Source organism: Sciurus vulgaris (genome assembly GCF_902686455.1).
Source record: "Sciurus vulgaris genome assembly, chromosome: 7".
Taxonomy (NCBI): Eukaryota; Metazoa; Chordata; class Mammalia; order Rodentia; family Sciuridae; genus Sciurus; species Sciurus vulgaris.
This window is the reverse complement of record NC_136467.1, coordinates 53,956,257-53,973,958: the sequence shown is the minus strand read 5'-3', so window position 1 is coordinate 53,973,958 and position 17,702 is coordinate 53,956,257. Positions and strand designations below refer to the sequence as shown.

At 39.3% G+C, this 17,702-nt stretch overlaps 1 protein-coding gene across 1 annotated transcript in view; it reads left to right on the top strand.

The window, feature by feature from the left end:
* Positions 1 to 12,121, top strand: part of RPF2 (ribosome production factor 2 homolog) — a 52,476-nt gene extending 40,355 nt beyond the window's left edge. The window contains exons 8-10 of the mRNA XM_079149186.1: positions 5,256 to 5,358; positions 9,644 to 9,788; positions 10,697 to 12,121. Coding sequence (XP_079005312.1) covers positions 5,256 to 5,358; positions 9,644 to 9,788; positions 10,697 to 10,876 — 428 coding nt within the window. The 3' untranslated portion in view covers positions 10,877 to 12,121. The remainder of the gene's footprint in view (positions 1 to 5,255; positions 5,359 to 9,643; positions 9,789 to 10,696) is intronic.
* Positions 12,122 to 17,702: the final 5,581 nt, after the last annotated feature.

Below are 17,702 nucleotides of genomic sequence, written 5' to 3'. Positions count from 1 at the left end.
TAGGGTCTTGTTAAATTGCCTAGGCTAATCTTGAACTTGGGACCCTTCTGCCTCAGCCTCTGGAGTAGCTGGGTTTTTAATTGTGCACCACCATGCTCAGCTACATGTTAGTTTTGATTTTAATAATTTTTGTGATGCTGAGGATTGAACCCAGGGCCTTGTGCATGCTAGGCAGGCACTCTGCCAACTGAACTATATTCCCAGCTCTCCGTGATTTTTGAAAGGTTGGTAATCTCAGTGTCCTGTGACCATAGTTGCCTGGGGGGGGGGGGTTTGTTTGTTTGTTTTATAACCCTGGAGAATAATTTTATCAAGAGATTTGAACTCATTTAAAGGGTCTGGTGAACTTTTTGATGACTCTGAGCAGCAGTCTTCTTCACCTCTTTTTTGACAGCCTCAAGGTCCCTTATTGATGTGCAGCAACATTTTCTCAATTTTCAGTAATTTATTTTACTTCATTTGAGCCTTTTTTTGTACCATTTTTATAAATTTAGGCTTGTTACCCTAAATTACCCTTTTAAAAACTTTTTTATATACTTTGCCCTAGATTATCATTGGAAAGTTGGTTGCGTACAAATTAAATCATATTCTTGCACTTTATAATCTGAGCCCACTAAAAAAGATTTGGGATAGATACATTGAGACACATTGGTTTTATTTTTTCTTGTTGGTACTATTAACAGTGTTATTGTTGGATTACAATTTTCAGAACTTCTCGTTTCTCTTAATAAGCCTTGGGGCAGGGGAGTTGTTTGGTTTTGGTTTTGGGGGCTTGTTTTAGTCAGCTTTTTCACTGCTGTGACTAAATGACCTGACCAGCATAACTGTAGAGGAGGAAGAGTTTATTTGAGGGTTCACGATTTCAGAGTTCTTAGTCCATAACCAGCTCCATTCCTCAGGACTTGAGGTGAGGCAGAACATCATGGCGGAAGAGTGTGGCAGAGGGCAGCAGCTTACATTGTGATCAAGAAGCAGAGAGAGACTCCACTTACCAGATACAAATATATACCCAAAGCCATGCCTCAGTTCCCACCTCCTCCAGCTTCACCCTACCACTTCAGTTACCACTCAGTTAATCCCTGTCAGGGGGATTAAATCACTGTTTGGGTTAAGACTCTTACAGCCCAATCATTTCTCCTCTGATCCTTCTTGCATTGTCTCACATGATCTTTTGGGGAACACCTCACATATAAACCTTAAGAGGGGTGGGGATTGAACCCAGGGCCCCCTAAATGCTAGGCAAGTATTGTACCACTGAACCATACCCCTGGCTGAGCATTAGTATTATCTGTTTAATCCTTATAAAAACTCTGGAATTTGGTGACATTCATTGCAGAAATGGGAAAACAAACAGAAGCTCATAGAGGTTAAATAAGGGGTATTAAATAGGTAAAGCAGAACTGAGACCCAAAACGTGAGCTTTTCTGCCTGTTAGTCCATTTTCTCTTGCAGAATCTTTGTAGGTTCTTACCTATATTTTCTATGAATTAAATTCATACATAAATGGCAGTGATTAATATTTCCTATTTTCTATAGTAAATCCCAAAAATATCAAGAATTTTTGCTTGCTTATTTGTTTGGTACTAGGGTTTAAACCCAGGGGCACTTCACTACCAAGCTACATTCCCAGCCCTTTTTGATTTTTATTTTGAGTTAGGGTCTCACTGTTTCTTAGGGTCTTGTTAAGTTGCTGAGGCTTGCTTCAAATTTGTGGTCCTCCTGAGTCGCTGGGATTACAGGCATGTGCCCTGTGCCCAGCAGGAGTATTATTTCAGCCAGATTTTCAGGCATTTCTATTACTTGTACTCCATTGACCCAGATTTCCCACCTTTCCCCACTAGGTTCCCATATGATTATGTTGGGTGAGGGTAGGCACTTATAATTTCTTAAAACAGACAGGGCTTTTGTTTGCCTTTGTTTTGATGGCCTTTTAAAGCCCTGCCTTCTCATTTTGTGTTTCCACTAGGTGGCATGAATGACCACATAATGTAGCGATGAGGGAAGGGAGTGAAAACCTAATGCAATCTGGGGACCGAAACAGACAGGTGGAAGAGGAATGGAATGCGATAGTAGGACACAAAGGGAAGTGGGTTTTCAGTGTAAATATGAAGTAAAATAATTGTTCCTTAGTTGTGTGTTCAAATGAAATACAGTGATGTGTCATTTAATGATGCACATATAGCCTGAAAAATGTGTCAGGTGAGAGTTGAAGTATCAAAGTGTATCTACACAAACTAAATTGACTCTGACATTACTGGGTGATATATATATGTGTATATGTATGTGTGTTTGTGTGTGTATATATATACACATACATATAATTTTTTTTCCAGGCATGGGGAGATACTGGAGATTAAACCCTAGAGTGTTTAAACCACTGATCCACATCACCAGCCCGTTTTCTTTTTTATTTTGAACAGGGTCTTACTAAGTTGCTTAGGCCCTCACTAGGTTGCCTAGGCTGTCCTCACCCAAACCTTCGATCGATCCTACTGCCTTAGTCTTCTGAGTTGCTAGGATTACAGACCTATGCCACTATGGCTGGCTTAGATGATATATTCTTATGGAACCATTGTCATCTATGTGGTCTATCACTGAAATGACTGTATGGAAGATCAGTGAGGAAAGAAATTAATGAAGGGCTTTCTTATAGGAAGTTTCTTTTTTGCTTACTTAAATAATATAGTTTTTTTGTAAAAAGTATTCTATAAATCTAGTGGAAATTGCTTTCTTATTTTTCCTTTTTTAAATTGCAGTGCTGGGGATGAAATCTAGGATCTCATGAATGCCAGGAATGTATTAAGTTACATCTTCAGCCCCGGAACTATGTGGGTTTTTTTTGTTTTTTTTTTTTTTGGTACTGGGAATTGAACCTAGGTTGCTTAACTGTTGAACCCAAGTTGCTTAACTACTGAACCCAGGTTGCTTAACTACTGAGCTACATCCCAGCCCTTTTTAAAAAAAAAAAAATGATTAGTTTTTATTTTGAAACAGGATCTTGCTAAGTTGCTGAGGTTGGCTTTGAATTTGTGACTTGCCTCAGCCTCCCTAGCTGGCTGGGATTAAAGGTGTATGCCATCATGTCTGGCTAGAACTGCATCCTTGATAGAAAACCAGCAAATAATCTTTTTAGATTCAGTCCTTCCTAATTTTTATTGTTACTGTTTTTATGTGACTGTTCATTGAACATTAAGCTGATAGTAAATCAAGAAATGGGTTAATTTTAATAAGTATTTCTTTAAGACCTGTTATTTAGCTACCTAATAAGATTAATTCTTCTTAATGCCTTTATTTATATCAATAGCTACATTGTCTTTCTCATTTCCTAATTAAAAAAAAAAATTTTAGATGTTGATAGACCTTTATTTTATTCAATTATTTATACGTGGTGCTGAGAATTGAACCCAGTGCCTCACACATGCTAGGCAAGCACTTTACCACTCTGCCACAACCCCAGCCCACATTTCCTAATTTTTAATCTGTTTGAAAAATGTGCAGTTAGGTGGGTGTGGTGGCACATACCTGTAGTCCCAGCAACTCAAGAGGCTGAGGCAGGAGGATCTCAAGTTTGAGTCTAGCCTCAGCAATTTAGTGAGGCCTAAGCAACTTAGCAAAACCCTGTCTCAAAAAATAAAAAGGACTGTGGGGACGTGGCTCAGTGGTAAAGTGTCCCTAGAGTCAATCCCTAGTACCCCAAAAAAGAAAAACGTGCAGTAATGAAAATAACTGCTATAGGTTTGATTAGGTAATTATTAATCTTTTCTATAGCCTCACAGAGGTTGTTGAATCAGTCTTCTCAGGTTGCCATAGCAAGATATCATTGACTTGGTGGCTTAACCCACAGAAATCTGTTTTCTTGTAGTTCCAAAGCTTAATGCCCAAGATCAAAGTTGCTTCCAATTCTCTTTCTGGTGAGGACTCTCTTCCCTGGCCACCTTCTTCCTGTGTTCTCACATGACCTATCTTTAATTTGTGCCCAGGGAGGGAGGGCACAACAGGCTTGCTGATTTTTTTCTTACTAGGACATAAATTCTGTTGGATTAGGGTCTTTAAACTTCATATTATCCTCAGAGGCCTCCTCTCTAAATATAGCCACATTGATGCCTAGAGCTTCAAAGTATAAATATTGAGAGAATATGAGCATTCAGTGCCTAAGAGTAATATTGTTCCCAGGTTATGGATAAAGAAATGGAGACCAGTTAGCTTGATTGCCCAGTATGAAGAGATACTAAGTAGCAGATTCAGGATCTGATTATATTCCCTGACTACAGATCCTATGGCTTTTCTGTAAGTATGCAGATTGGCCTCCAGTCTCCCTTTCCACTGACTTGTGTGACTTGTGGACACAGACACATTTAAAATATTATTTTTGCCTGTAATTAATCCACTGAAAAATATCAAACTGAGCTTTCCATCTCTGACTAAAACCAATTAATTTTCAGCCCCTTCTTTTTAACTGAAGTTTTATCTTCATCTGTACCCTCATAATATCTTTTTCCTGAACTATCATTCCTGCCCATTTGCAGGCCAGCTTTTTGTCAGCATTTTTAGACACATTTTAATCTATCACACCTTTGTTTTAGACTCATCTTGAACTTTCCTTGATCAGGTCCTGGACTTTTCAGCTACTTATTAGTAATTTAAAAATTTATGCCTTGACTGACTTTTTTTAAAAAGTTAATATCCATGGTAAATATGATACTCTGATATGGAACATTGGCTTTAAAAGAATTTCAAAATTGAAAAATTATGTTTCGGTGAAAGAGTCATGAGATTAAATGATTGAGAGGTGAAACTTTCACACATTTTTCAGGGATCATTTTTGTACTGCCTATCTTTTTAGGTAAATATTAGAGCAAAATGGGGCATTTAGAATAAAGCTCTTGGAAATTGGATTTAAAAAGTGTGTTGAGGGCTGGGGAGTTAGCTCAGTTGGTAGAGTGCTTGCCTTTTGTGCACAAGGCCCTGGGTTCAGTCCCCAGCACCAAAAAAAAATAAAGTGTGTTGAGATTTTTTGGTACTGGGGATTGAACCCATGAATGCTTAACCACTGAGCTACATCCCCAGCCCTTTTGAATTTTAATTTTGAGACATGGTTTCACTATGTTGCTTAAGGCCTCACTAAATTTCTGAGGCTGGTCTTGAAATTGTAATCCTCCTGCCTAAACCTTCTAAGTTGCTGGGATTACGGGTTTATTACCACCACACCTGACATGTATTGAGTTTTTCAAAAGTAATTTCACATGTGCTTTTAGACTTTTTCAGAGGCCCCACAGTATCAAATATTCGCCTGGCTGGATTAGAGTATGTTCTGCATTTCACTGCACTGAATGGGAAGATTTACTTTCGAAGCTATAAGTAAGTATGTTTCTTAGCATGGTTTTTTTTTTTTTTTTTTTTTTTTGGTGGTACTGGGGATTGAACTCAGGGCCTTGTGCTTGCGAGGCAAGCACTCTACCAGCTGAGCTATCTCCCCAGCCCTAGCGTGTTTTTCTTAATTCTCAGGGTTAGCATGTTAGTGTGACTGTTTTATAGGGCTCAAGCAAAATTGGCATCTGCTCAAGAATTTGGAGAGTTTGCTGAATAGTAGTGGCAGCAGCACTGTGCTGACACACCATCAGAATTAGATTAGATCCTGCTAATCTTTGCCTCTGAAATTCTAGTTTTTCAGGGTCCGGGGGCATTTAATATTGTATGCTTTCTGAGTCTGGAACACTAATTCAAGAATGATCTGCCTTAGCTTTATACAGTATCTCTTTATTTGTTTTGTTGTTTGTTTGTTTGATAGGTACTGGGAAGTGAACCCAGTGGTGCTTTACCACTGAGCTACATATATCTCCAGCCGTTTTAATTTTTTTGTTTTGAGATGGAGTCTCACTAAGGGCCTGCTTAGGGCCTGACTAAATTGACAAGGCTGACCTTGAAATTACTATTCTGCCTCAGCCTGCAGGGTTGCTGGTTTATAAACTTGCACAGCTGCACACATTCCTATTTTTTTTTTTTTTTAATCTCGAGACAGGGTCTTGCTAAGTTAATTAGGGCCTTCTAAGTTGCTGAAGCTGCTGGCTTTGAACTTGTGATCCTCCTGCTTCAGCCTCCCAAGTCACTGGGGTTATGGGTGTGCACCAAGGTGCTCAACTTTTTATTGTTCTAAACTGCATTTAGAGTGCATAGCCATAAGTCAGACCAGCCAAAACAAATCTCAGAATTTTAACCACCCCCCAACCCTGGCCAAGGCACAGACAGAGGTTTAAATAGGAAAAATAGATAGGCTTTCAAGAAAATGGGGGGGGTTGGTTATCAATCTCAAAAGATGAGAAACCTTTGGGGTAGAGCAAGGAATACACACTTGAGGGAGAATGCATCCTATCTCCAGAGGGCGAGAGAGCCAAAATCCTAAATCTTTTAAAAAACTGTAGTCCCGCTGGGTGCGGTGGCACATGCCTATAATCCCAGCAGCTCGGGAGGCTGAGATATGAGGATCACAAGTACAAAGCCAGCCTCAGCAAAAGCAAGGTGCTAAGCAACTCAGTGAGACTCTCTCTGTCTCTAAAAAAATACAAAATAGGACTGGGGATGTGGCTCAGTGGTTGAATGCCCCTGAGTTCAATCCTGGTATCTATCCCCACCCTCAAAAAAGAAAAGAAAAGAAAAGAAAACTGTAGTCCTAAAGGAATAACAAAAATCAGTGGCTAGATTCATTTTACCTTCTGTCTAGCCTAGGCCCTCTACCCCTAATCCCAGCACAATGTAAATATAAGCTCCCCTCATCGTCCCCCTTTTTTTGAATTGCAGATTGAATGCAGGAGTGCTTTGCCACTGAGCCGCAACCTCGGTTCTTTTCTTTCTTTCTTTTTTTTTTTTTTTTTTTTTTGTGGTGCTGGGGATTGAACCCAGGGTCACTCTGCCAACTGAGCTATCTCCCCTCTCCCCAGCCCCAACCTCGGTTCTTTTAATTTTTTTATTTTGAGGCAGGATCTTGCTAAGTTGTTGAGTCTGACCTTGAACTTGTGATCCTTCTACCTCAGCAACCCCTGAGTTGCTAGAATTACTTTTATGCACCACCAAGTCTACCTATAAGTATAAATCCTAACAAGCAGATTCTGTTTTTATTAAAGAGCTTAATAATGTGCTGTAATTGTCTTTTGAAGTAAGCATGCCTTTTTTTCTTTTTGAAAATAAAACATTGGCACTGGCTGGTAGAACCCCGCTTTCCTAGAGATTACACTGATCTTCCAAACTACCTTTTTTTGTACATTGAGTTCAGTCTCTGATGGACATTTTAAGCAATGGCTTGGCAATTCAACATGTGAACTAGCAGCAGAGTGTTGATAGTGTCTTCTGTTCAGTAATACTGTTGTACAATCATTTGTGTCCAGATTTCGTAGAGGTTTTGGTTTGTTTTGGTTTGTATTTTGGGAGATGGAGTCTTGCTGTGATATCTAAGCCGGCCTTGGGACTCCTGGCCTCAAGTGATCCTCCTACCTCAGTCTCCCAAGTGTTGTGACTTACAGGCATTCACTGGCACTCCTGGCTCAGATGATTTTCATTTTTATTCATAACAAAAGAGAGAACTGACCAACTGTGCGTCTAATGACATATCTAAATGAAAATAAATATTCACCTCTTTTGTCAGTTAGTGATTTTCATCATGAGCTCAACTGAACTGAGTCACAAATGCTTAATTTTCCTACTATACGATTAATAGTACCATTTATGCTTTTTCCTTTCATCGAAAGTAAAATAATTGGAACTGTGGATGTAGTCAAGTGGAATAGCCCTTGTCTAACATTTGTGAATCTCTGGTCTCAATCCCTTCCACTACATACACACACAAAAATAATAATATGGCAAAATACAATAAAATATTGATTGCAGTGTGTAATTAGGAGGTTTTTTTTGTTTTTTTTTTTTTTTGGTAGTGGGGATTGAAGTCGGGGGCACTTAACCACTGAGCCACGTCCCCGGACCTTTTTATATTTTCCATTTTAAGGCAGGGTCTTGCTAAATTGTGTAGGGCCTTACTGAGTTGCTGAGGCTGGCTTTGAATTTGGAATCCTCCTGCCTCAGCCTCCTGAGCTGCTGGGATTACAGTTGTGTACCACTGCACCTAATGGAGCTTTACAATTATTTTTTAGCTAGTTAAAATTCAAAGTAATTTGCATTTCCTTACTTGGTTTGGGGGCTTTCATGAATGTATTATAGGTCTGGGGCTGTGGCTCAGTGTTAGAATGCTTGTCTAGCATGCAGAAGGCCCTGAGTTCAATCCCCATTACTGCCATAAAATAAGAATGTATTATGAACCAGGCTCAGTGGCACACACGTGCAATCCCAGCAACTCAGAAGATTGAAGGAGGAGGATTGAAAGTTCAACTCAGCAACTTTGAGAGGCCCTGAGCAACTTAGTGAGACCCTGTCTCAAAAATTTAAAAGAACTAGGGATGTAGTTCAGTGGCAAAGCACCTCTGGGTTTAATCCCCAGTACCCCAAGAAAGCAAACAAAATTTTCCAGTAAGGGAGTTTACTCAATGAAAACAGAATGTTGGTTAAAAAGAGGTGTTTGAGAGGGAGAAAATTACAATCTGAAAAGAAATGGGCAGATATTTAAACAATTACATTTAGCATGTCTATAGCCTGAGCCCATCTGAAAGAGAAGTAACAAGGTTCTGTTTGTCTTTTGTCTCTGTATTTTGTACCATACTGTCTTGCAGAACTGAATGTTACTTTTGATTTAGAGAAAACCAAGTTAGGATCTGAGATGGATATTAAGTGTGTGGTATAAAAGTTATGGTCAGTAGATCCTTGGCTGAAGATATGAAGGCTTGGAATTGAAGCATCTCTTTTAAGAAAATAGTACAGTGTATTTGATGGAATAAGGTAAAGGAAGTGGTTTTAATTTGGGTTTTGTGCCAGGCATTGTGGCACACCCCTATAATCTCAGTGACTCAGGAGGCTGAGGCAGTTCTAGGCCAATCTCACAAAATTAGGTCCTGTCAGGGGATTTAAAAAAAAATTAATAAGAAATGAAAGACTAGGGATATAGCTCAGTGATAAAGCACCCCTGGCTTCAATCCTTGCTACCCCCTGCTCCAAAAAAATATTTTGGGCTTTGTTTTTGTTTTATGTTTTTGTGGTACTGGGAGTAAATCCAGAACCTCACACATGCTAGGCTAACACTACCACTGAGCTACATCCCCAGTCTTTTTTTTTTTTTAATGAGACAGGGTCTTGCTGAGTTGCCCAGGCTGGCACTGAACTTGTGATTCTCCTGCCTCCCAAATATATTTCTGACTTAAAAAAAAATTAACCAAAGGATGTACTTGATCTGATGTCTAAAGTGTTTAAGAAGCTTGGCCTCACTGGATGCAGTGGTACACATGCCTGTAATCCCAGCAGTTTGAGAGGCTGAAGCAGAAGGATCCCAAGTTCAAAACCAGCCTTAGCAATTTAGCAAGGTCCTAAGCAACTTAGCATCTCAAAATAAATAGACCAAAAAATCATCTCAAAATAAAATGTAAAAAAAAAAGGGGTGAGTATGTTATATCACTATATGTAAGTATAAATCCCTTGAACAGGAGTATGGGGGGGGGAGAGTTTTATAAAACATCAAAGCAACATTTCTTTTTTTTCCTATTTCATTAAGGTTGCAGTTGAAGAAATCTGGTTGCAGAACACCACGGATTGAATTGGAAGAGATGGGACCTTCATTGGATCTGGTTGTGAGGAGGACACACCTGGCATCAGATGACCTTTATAAATTATCTATGAAAATGCCAAAAGCCCTCAAGGTATATGACTTAAAATTTGGTGCCACATTTATTTATATATTGCATCCTTCTTTCCAAAAGGATATGCAGCGTATTAAAGGACATACACAAAAAAGATAAATAAATAAAGCTAGAGTCACAGATCCAGGAAAGGGAAAAAGAAACAGAAGGGCAACCATAAAGGATAATAAAAAGAGTTACAGAAACCAAGCATCAAAATTGTGGCACACACCTGTAATCCAGCTCCTTGGAAGGCTGAGGCAGGAGGATAGCAAGTTTGAGATCAACCTTGGAAACTTAGACCCTGTCTGAAAAATAAAATAAAAAGGGCCGGAGATAGAAAGGTAGAGCCCACCCCTGGGTTCAATCCCCAGTTCAACATACAAACAAAAAACAGGCATCAAGTTTGGCTTAGAACTTTCTGATAGTCCAAACTGTCATTTTCAGCAAAAAAGAATCATTAAAGGCATTGCGAAGACTGGGAATTTAGAGAAAGGATGTATAAACCATATGTGCATAAATGTTTTGATTTTTTTTTTTAAGTGGTTTTAGAAAGTAGACATGTTACCTCTGGAATAACATTAGAGATGGAAATGATAGGCACAATTTCTTAAACTCAACAAAGGATATTCTCTTGATATACGACATTGGTTAGTGTCTTCTCGCAGTGTGGCCTGACAGTTTGCCTGGTGAATTAGAATCTACATTTTAACAGGATTCCCAGGTGATGGGTATGGATAGTTAGGTTCGAGAACAAAGATATATAGTGCTATACACTATAGCATTGAGGGAACCCTCATTGATGGAAATTGTTTTAAAGTAGTTGTTGAGTATTTGATTTTTAGCAGTTCATGATAGTAGAATGCCATTTTAAAAAGAAGTAAAAGATATACACACACTCACCAATTTTTTTTCCCTTTGTTTTGTAGCCAAAGAAGAAGAAAAATATCTCCCATGATACTTTTGGTACAACTTATGGAAGGATTCATATGCAGAAACAAGACCTAAGCAAACTACAAACTAGAAAAATGAAGGGGTTGAAAAAGCGACCTGCAGAAAGAATAACTGAAGATCAGGAGAAAAAATCAAAGAAAATGAAAAGAAATTAGTGGAACTTAGCCAGCCCCTGCAGTTTTATTCTGTTCTCTTAAAAGAGTTAGTTGTCAAGCTTTAGTTCATTCAGTTTCTTACAAGATTTTATCATAGGGCTGGGGATGCAGTTCAGTGGTAGAGTATTTGCCTAGCATGCAGGAGGTTCAATTCCTAGCACCATACACACACACAAAAGATTTTATCATATATTTTTATAATATGATAACTTACTATATATTATTATGAGCAGTAATATAAATATAAATATACTTGTACTGTTAAATTCTTTTGTACTGTTTTCTCTCTGGTGTGATAGCCCCAGCCTCCCAAAACTTCTCTCTCAATGGGTGAATGAGGGAGAAGGGATCTCCCCCAAAAAATGGTGTTTTTTAAAAGTTTCTAGGTTGGGTATTAGATAAAGGGAGAAAGTCATGGAAAGCAGAAAGGAATCAACGCCATACATATACATTCTCAGTATGAGATACCTGGACAGTCATACCCCATCTCTGTGATTTTTATTTTTTACTTTTCTGTAATTTTTTGTCTGAAATTCACTTAAAATTTTAAAATATAGATCTTTGAGAGAGATGTCCATTACCTGATCATTGACACATTACTATGTAATTAATTATTTAACATGATTGTGGGACTGGGAGTGTAGCTCAGTTGTAGGGCAGTTGTATAATATGTGCAAGGCCCTAAGTTTGATTCCCAGTACCCCAAAATTAATGTTTTGACTTAAGTAGAGGACTGGGGATGTAGCTTAGTGATAGGGTGCTTATGGCATGTATGAAGTGCTGTGTTCAATTCCCGTAAAGAAAAAAAAAGAAGAAAAAAACCAGAAACGTTAACTCTAGAATGCTACTAGAGATGGAAATGATAGGCACTGTGTGTGTGTGTATTGGGAATTGAATGCAAGCTTGCTTTACCACTGAGCTACATCCCCAGCCTTTTTTAATGTTTTATATTGAGACAGCGTCTTGCTCAGTTGCTGAGGCTGGCTTTGAGCGTTAGATACTCCTGGCTCAGCCTCCCAAGTCCCTGGGATTACAGGCATGTGCCACTGTAATAGTCGTAATTTCTTGAGCTAAATACAGGAAATTCTCTTGATGTATGACAATGCTTAGTCTGGTATATAGTCTTGCTTCTCAGCGTAGCCTGACAGTTGCCTAACCCAAAAAGATATACACTGCTATTATGTGGAATCCCACCCCTCTTCTCTGAGACAAAGGAAGGTTTTTGGGTCTTTTTTGTGGTGCTGGGGATGGAACCCAGGGCTTTGTGCTTGCAAAGCAAGCACTACTGACTGAGCTATCTCCCCAGCCCCAAAGGAAGTTTTGAAAGGCAAGAACAGGTGAATGAGTTTTAAGGCACAGGCACTTTAGGGAACCAGGTAACCCTCAGTAGCTAAAGGTTGCTTGAGGGGCCTGGGTATTTATAGACAAAGTAGAGGTAAGTCGGAGCCTAACTGCTTGTGGTTTTTTTTGTGTGTGTGGTGCTGGGGATCAACTGAGCTATCTCCCCAGCCCCTAACTGCTTGTTTTGAAAGTTTCTTGAAGATCATCGCTCTGCCTAGACAAATGGGAAGATGCATTCTATGTCCTCCCTACTAGCATTGCATGCGTGTTATTCCAGAATGGGGAATTTAAGCTTCTTTGAGTCCTTTGCAAACAAGCTCCTTTATACAAGTACAAGCCAGTTATATTGTTAAAAAAAAAAAAAAAAAAAAATACATAAACTAATTGGTTACATGATAGACAATTATTTTTGTTTTCAATTTCTTGTCAGTTTCTCCATGCCTATGTGTGCATGTGCTTTGTGATCCTGCTTAGTTACTAGTCAGCAGTGCAGACACTAGGCAGAGGCTGAAGTTTCATTTTTAACCTTCTGTGTGCATTCCCTTCTCTTGTGAACCCATTCTTTGCCTATACCTTTCTCTATCCCTTTCCAGATGGTGAATGCTCTGTCCCCCCCTAAATGAGGGTGCTGATATTGCTTATAACTCATTGATTGATCATACATTTAGCCAAACACTACACAAGCTTATATCTAAAGCAGGCATTTGCATTTTGTCAAAGGAAAAGGGACTAAATGATTGATTTGCTACTGTTTGCAAGTAGATGAACAATAGCTGGGAAGAAGGGCATCAGGAACAGGACACATAGTCCTTTTCCAACTTCTGACCCCTGATTGATTAGGCAATGCCAATCAATAGTGATTAAGGAGGTAAACAATGGTCCTCACCAGCTGTATAAGGGACCCTGCCATGCCTTGACCCCTCTCCATCAGCAAGACCTACCATACCACTTACTGTATAGTAACTTCAATTTCAATCCACAGATGACTGGTTTTCTATAATAGGACATTGTCTTAAAAGTGTTTGTAGCTGAGTGTGGTGGTACATACCTGTAATCCCAGTGATTTAGGAGGCTGAGGCAGGAGGATCACAAGTTCAAAGACAGACTTAGCAACTTAGTGAGACCCTGTCTTAACATTTAAAATTAAAAAATATAAAAGGACTGAGAATGTAGCTTAGTGGTAAAGTGCCCCTGGGTTCAGTTCAACTTTCAGCAACGCAGTGAGATCCTGTCTTGAAATTTAAAAAGGGAGGGGAACTGGGAAAGTAGCTCAATTATAAAATGCCCTTGGGTTCAGTCCCCAGTACCTAAATAAATGTTTTCATCAGTAATCTTACCTCATTTGAGATTGTTAATACATCCCTCCATTTACTGTGTAAATTGTGGGGAAAGACTGGGGATTGAACCCAGGCATTTGCCCTTACTATGGAAAAGTGCTCTATAGCTGAGCTACATCCCCAGTCCCCTCCCTTTTAAAATTTGTATTGTGAGGCAACATCTCACTAAATTGCCAAGGCTGGCCTCGAACTTGTTATTCTGCTTCAACCCTCCCTACAGCTGGGACTGTAGATATACCTTCTATGTAATTTTTATTTCTGTTGACAGAGTTTCTAATATATATTAGAATGTATCCCCTACTAGTAGAAGTATTATATAATACTACTGAAACCTATCTTGTAGTTTTTGAACCATCTGGAACCCTTGATCCACTTCTGCCGGGAGGGGTCAAAATTTTAATTTCCAGTTTTCCTTGAACTTCAGAATACAGCATATATAAATGAGAGACTGTATTCATATCAGTGGAGGTAGTAAATTGCCTGACTAAAAGTTTACTTTAGATTTTGGTAGTTGAGGAAAGCAGTTTAATTCTCCTCTCCCCATGGAACAATCCAAAACAGAGTACTAATTACCCAATTCAAGAAAAGGATGGACAGGTGTGTTGGCACAACCCTGCAATCCCAACTACCAAGGAGGTTGAAGCAGGAGGATCACAAGTTTGAGGCTAGCTGGGCAATTTTACCAAGACCCTAGCTCTAAATAAAAAGGTCTGGGGGTATAGCTCAGTGGTAGAGTACTAACCGTGAGGCCTGGTGTCAACCCTGTACTGCAAAAAAAGGAAGGAGAAGGGAAAATCTTACGTTAAATCAATGTTAATTTTCTGATAATCTGCTTCTGATTTCTCCTTCCTTTATAGTTTTAGTTATTTCCGGCTCATTATCCCCTTGAGAGGGTGGGAACAGAAAATGATTTAAAAAAGCTTTAAGATGAAAGAAGTTAAAATCACTACTCAAATGTGAACAACAAATTTTTTTATTCTTTCAGAAATTGGTACTTTGTCCATCATAAAATTAAGAGAGTGCAAAAATACAGTCTTCATTATGTTCTTTTTAGGGGGATTGAACCCAGAGGTACTCTACCACTGAGCTTCATCCCCAGCCCTTTTTACTTTTATTTTTTTTTTAAATTTTGAGATAGTCTCCCTAAATTGTAGAGACTTTCCTCGAACTTCCCAATCTTTCTTCTGCCTCTGCCTCCCAAGTTTCTGAAATTATAGGCTGGTGACACTACCTGGCCCAGCATAGTAATGCATTCTTTTTTTTTTTTTTTTTTTTAATTAAGTTGTTGATGGATACAATACCTTTATTTTATTCATTTATTTTTTATGTGTTGATGAGGATTGTACCCAGTGCCTCATACATGCTAGGCAACTGCTCTACCACTGAACCACAATCCAGTCCAGGAATGCATTCTTAGTGCACTTCTTTCTTTATTTTAGATTGGTGCACTATAATTTTACATAATAGTGGGATTCATTAGGCCATATTTATAATGCACACTATTTGGTCAATCTCATTCTCCAGTACCTTCTCTTTCTCTCATTCCCCCAATTCTCCTGCTCAATTCTACTGATCTCCTATTATTAGTAGTACTGTTTTAATTAGTGCATTATATATATATATATATATATATATACACACACACACACACACACTTCACTTTTAATCATAGAAATGGTCAAAACATGTACTAACCACACTTAAGGCTAATGTATCCTAGCAAATACACAATGAAATTGTATAGAATATTCTGTATCCACTCAAATAATCTCTAAGAAGGTGAAATGGGCTTGCTGGCTTGAAGTTTGTGCTAGCTATGAGAAGTCAACTTGCTTTCCAATGTTTTTTCCTCTCATTCCAAGAACACAAGTTGTTCAAGTTGAAAAACTGAAAGGATGACACTTTTCCTGTACCATTCAGAGTGTGCCAGTGAGGCCATTTAAGGAATTTTAGCTGGGCCTTAATTGTATCATGTTCTGCACATTTTGCAGTTCAAAGCCTTTTGGGGTAAAGTTCTAAAATGTGACAATGCATTTCAATGCTATTCTTGCATTCCTTCCTTTCAATAACTTCTGTCCTTCCTTCCACGATACATTTTACCCTTACTCCCTAGGAATCAGAAAATAGAAGAAAGGTTTGGCTCTGTGTAGACCCCTGAACAAGGCTGGGGCCTGTATAAAAGAAAACAGATAAGGGGGAAATGGCAAAGCATCTAGAACTCAGCGATTAGGGCTTTTGGTGAACAATGATCAAAAGCACCTGAGCTTTGCTAGGTGTGGTAATGCACATCTATAATCCCAGCTCATCAGGAGGCTGAGGTAGGGTTGCAAGTTTGGGGTCAGCTTTAGTAACTTGGTGAGACCCTATCTCAAAATAAAAAGGATGGGGCTGGGCATGGTGGCACATGCCTGTAATCCGAGGGGCTCAGGAGACTGAGGCAGGCAGAAGGGCTGCAAGTTCAAAGCCAGCTTAAGCAGTGGTGAGGCACTAAGCAACTCAGTGAGACCCTGTCTCTAAATAAAATACAAAATATGGCTGGAGATGTAGCTCAGTGGTTGAGTGTCCCCGAATCTGATCCCCAGTACCCCTGCCCGCCCCACACAAAATATAAAGAATGAGGATGCAACTCGGTAATAGAGTACCCCTGGAGTCAATTCCCAGTACCATTTTCTTTTCTTTTTTCTTTTTCTTTTTTTTTTTTTTTTAAGCAACGGAACCTAAGCACTTTACTAGATTGAGATTGATTCCTCAAGCTCAAAACGGGCTCAGACAAGCAGAACGCCAGATGTTGACCCTGGAGTCATGCCTTCCCACCAAGCTGGGACCCAGAGCTGCACACACACATACCTCTGGGTGCAGATCAAGTAGTGGGAAGGACTCGCAACCAGAGTTGGAGCTGAGCCAAAGTTGAGTATTATGCTCAGGCTTAAAGGTTCTTGGAAGGCAGAACACAACATATAAGTGCAGGAGTTGAAACAGACTGAAGATTCCCATTCATCAACCTGAGCAAATGGGGAGGGGGTGGTTCAGTGATAGAGCACCTACCCAGCATGCATGAGGTTTTGATCCTCAGCACTGAAAAGAGAAAAATACAATCTTGAGAGGTTTATTTTCCTACTCACCTATTTGCTTCCCCTCAGAGTGACTTACATGTGGAAGGAAATGGCCCAGTGACTTGACTGAATAGAGATGTCACTTCAGATGACACACTTGTAGCAGTACATCCTGCTTGGCCTCTCAGAGGCAACCCGGGAATGACGGCACTGAGGGAAAGCACACAAGATTTTGTTGGCACTTGGACCCCATTTTCATTCATTTCTTGTCATTTTGTCTGTGCCACAAATACATCTTGAGTTGTAACTTCAGCACCTTCTTTCATTTAGGAATCCTTGGGGAAGGTTCAGATAGAATCTTGAAGACTCCGTAAATAATGCTGGAGTGACAAAGGAGCTCTTCAGACAAATTTGGACTGAAGAATCACAATGGAGACTTGGGAACATGTGGGAGTGACAGAGGGTAGGGGGAGGAAGTTGCATTAGAAAAAAACTACACACCTGATGCAGAGAGCTCAGCTGAGGTTTAAAGGGACAAAGAGGCAATTAAAGATACAGGGAAGAAAACCATGAGCAATATCAATTAGTGGCATGGATCTCTGAGAGCAGTGTCAAAGTTAATAACTTTGATGTAGTTCAGTGGTAGAGTACTTGCCTAGCATGCACAATGTCCTGGGTTTCATCCCAGACCACAAATAAATAAATGAACTGCTTTAAAAAAAAAAAAAAATTGCAGAGGACCATAAGTCTTTGCTTTGTGATAGTACAGCCTTGTGCTGCATACTGACATTTGGGTCAATGACAGACTGTATACATGAGTGGTCCCATAAGATTGTATCACCTAGGGACATGTTAGCCATCTGTATAAGTATGGAGTTCATACAACAATGAAATTGTCTTACAATGCATTTCTCAGAACGTGTCCCTACATTAAGCAATCTAGGTCTGTAGGAGTCGTATGACAAAGAATTTTTACAAGGGACATGATAAGACAGATGGTATAATACTGACTAATGCAATTCTTATGTTATTTTCATTCTTAAAGAATGAGAGGGGAAAAGCCATCATGGTTGAGAAGTTGGGCTCCTGAATTAC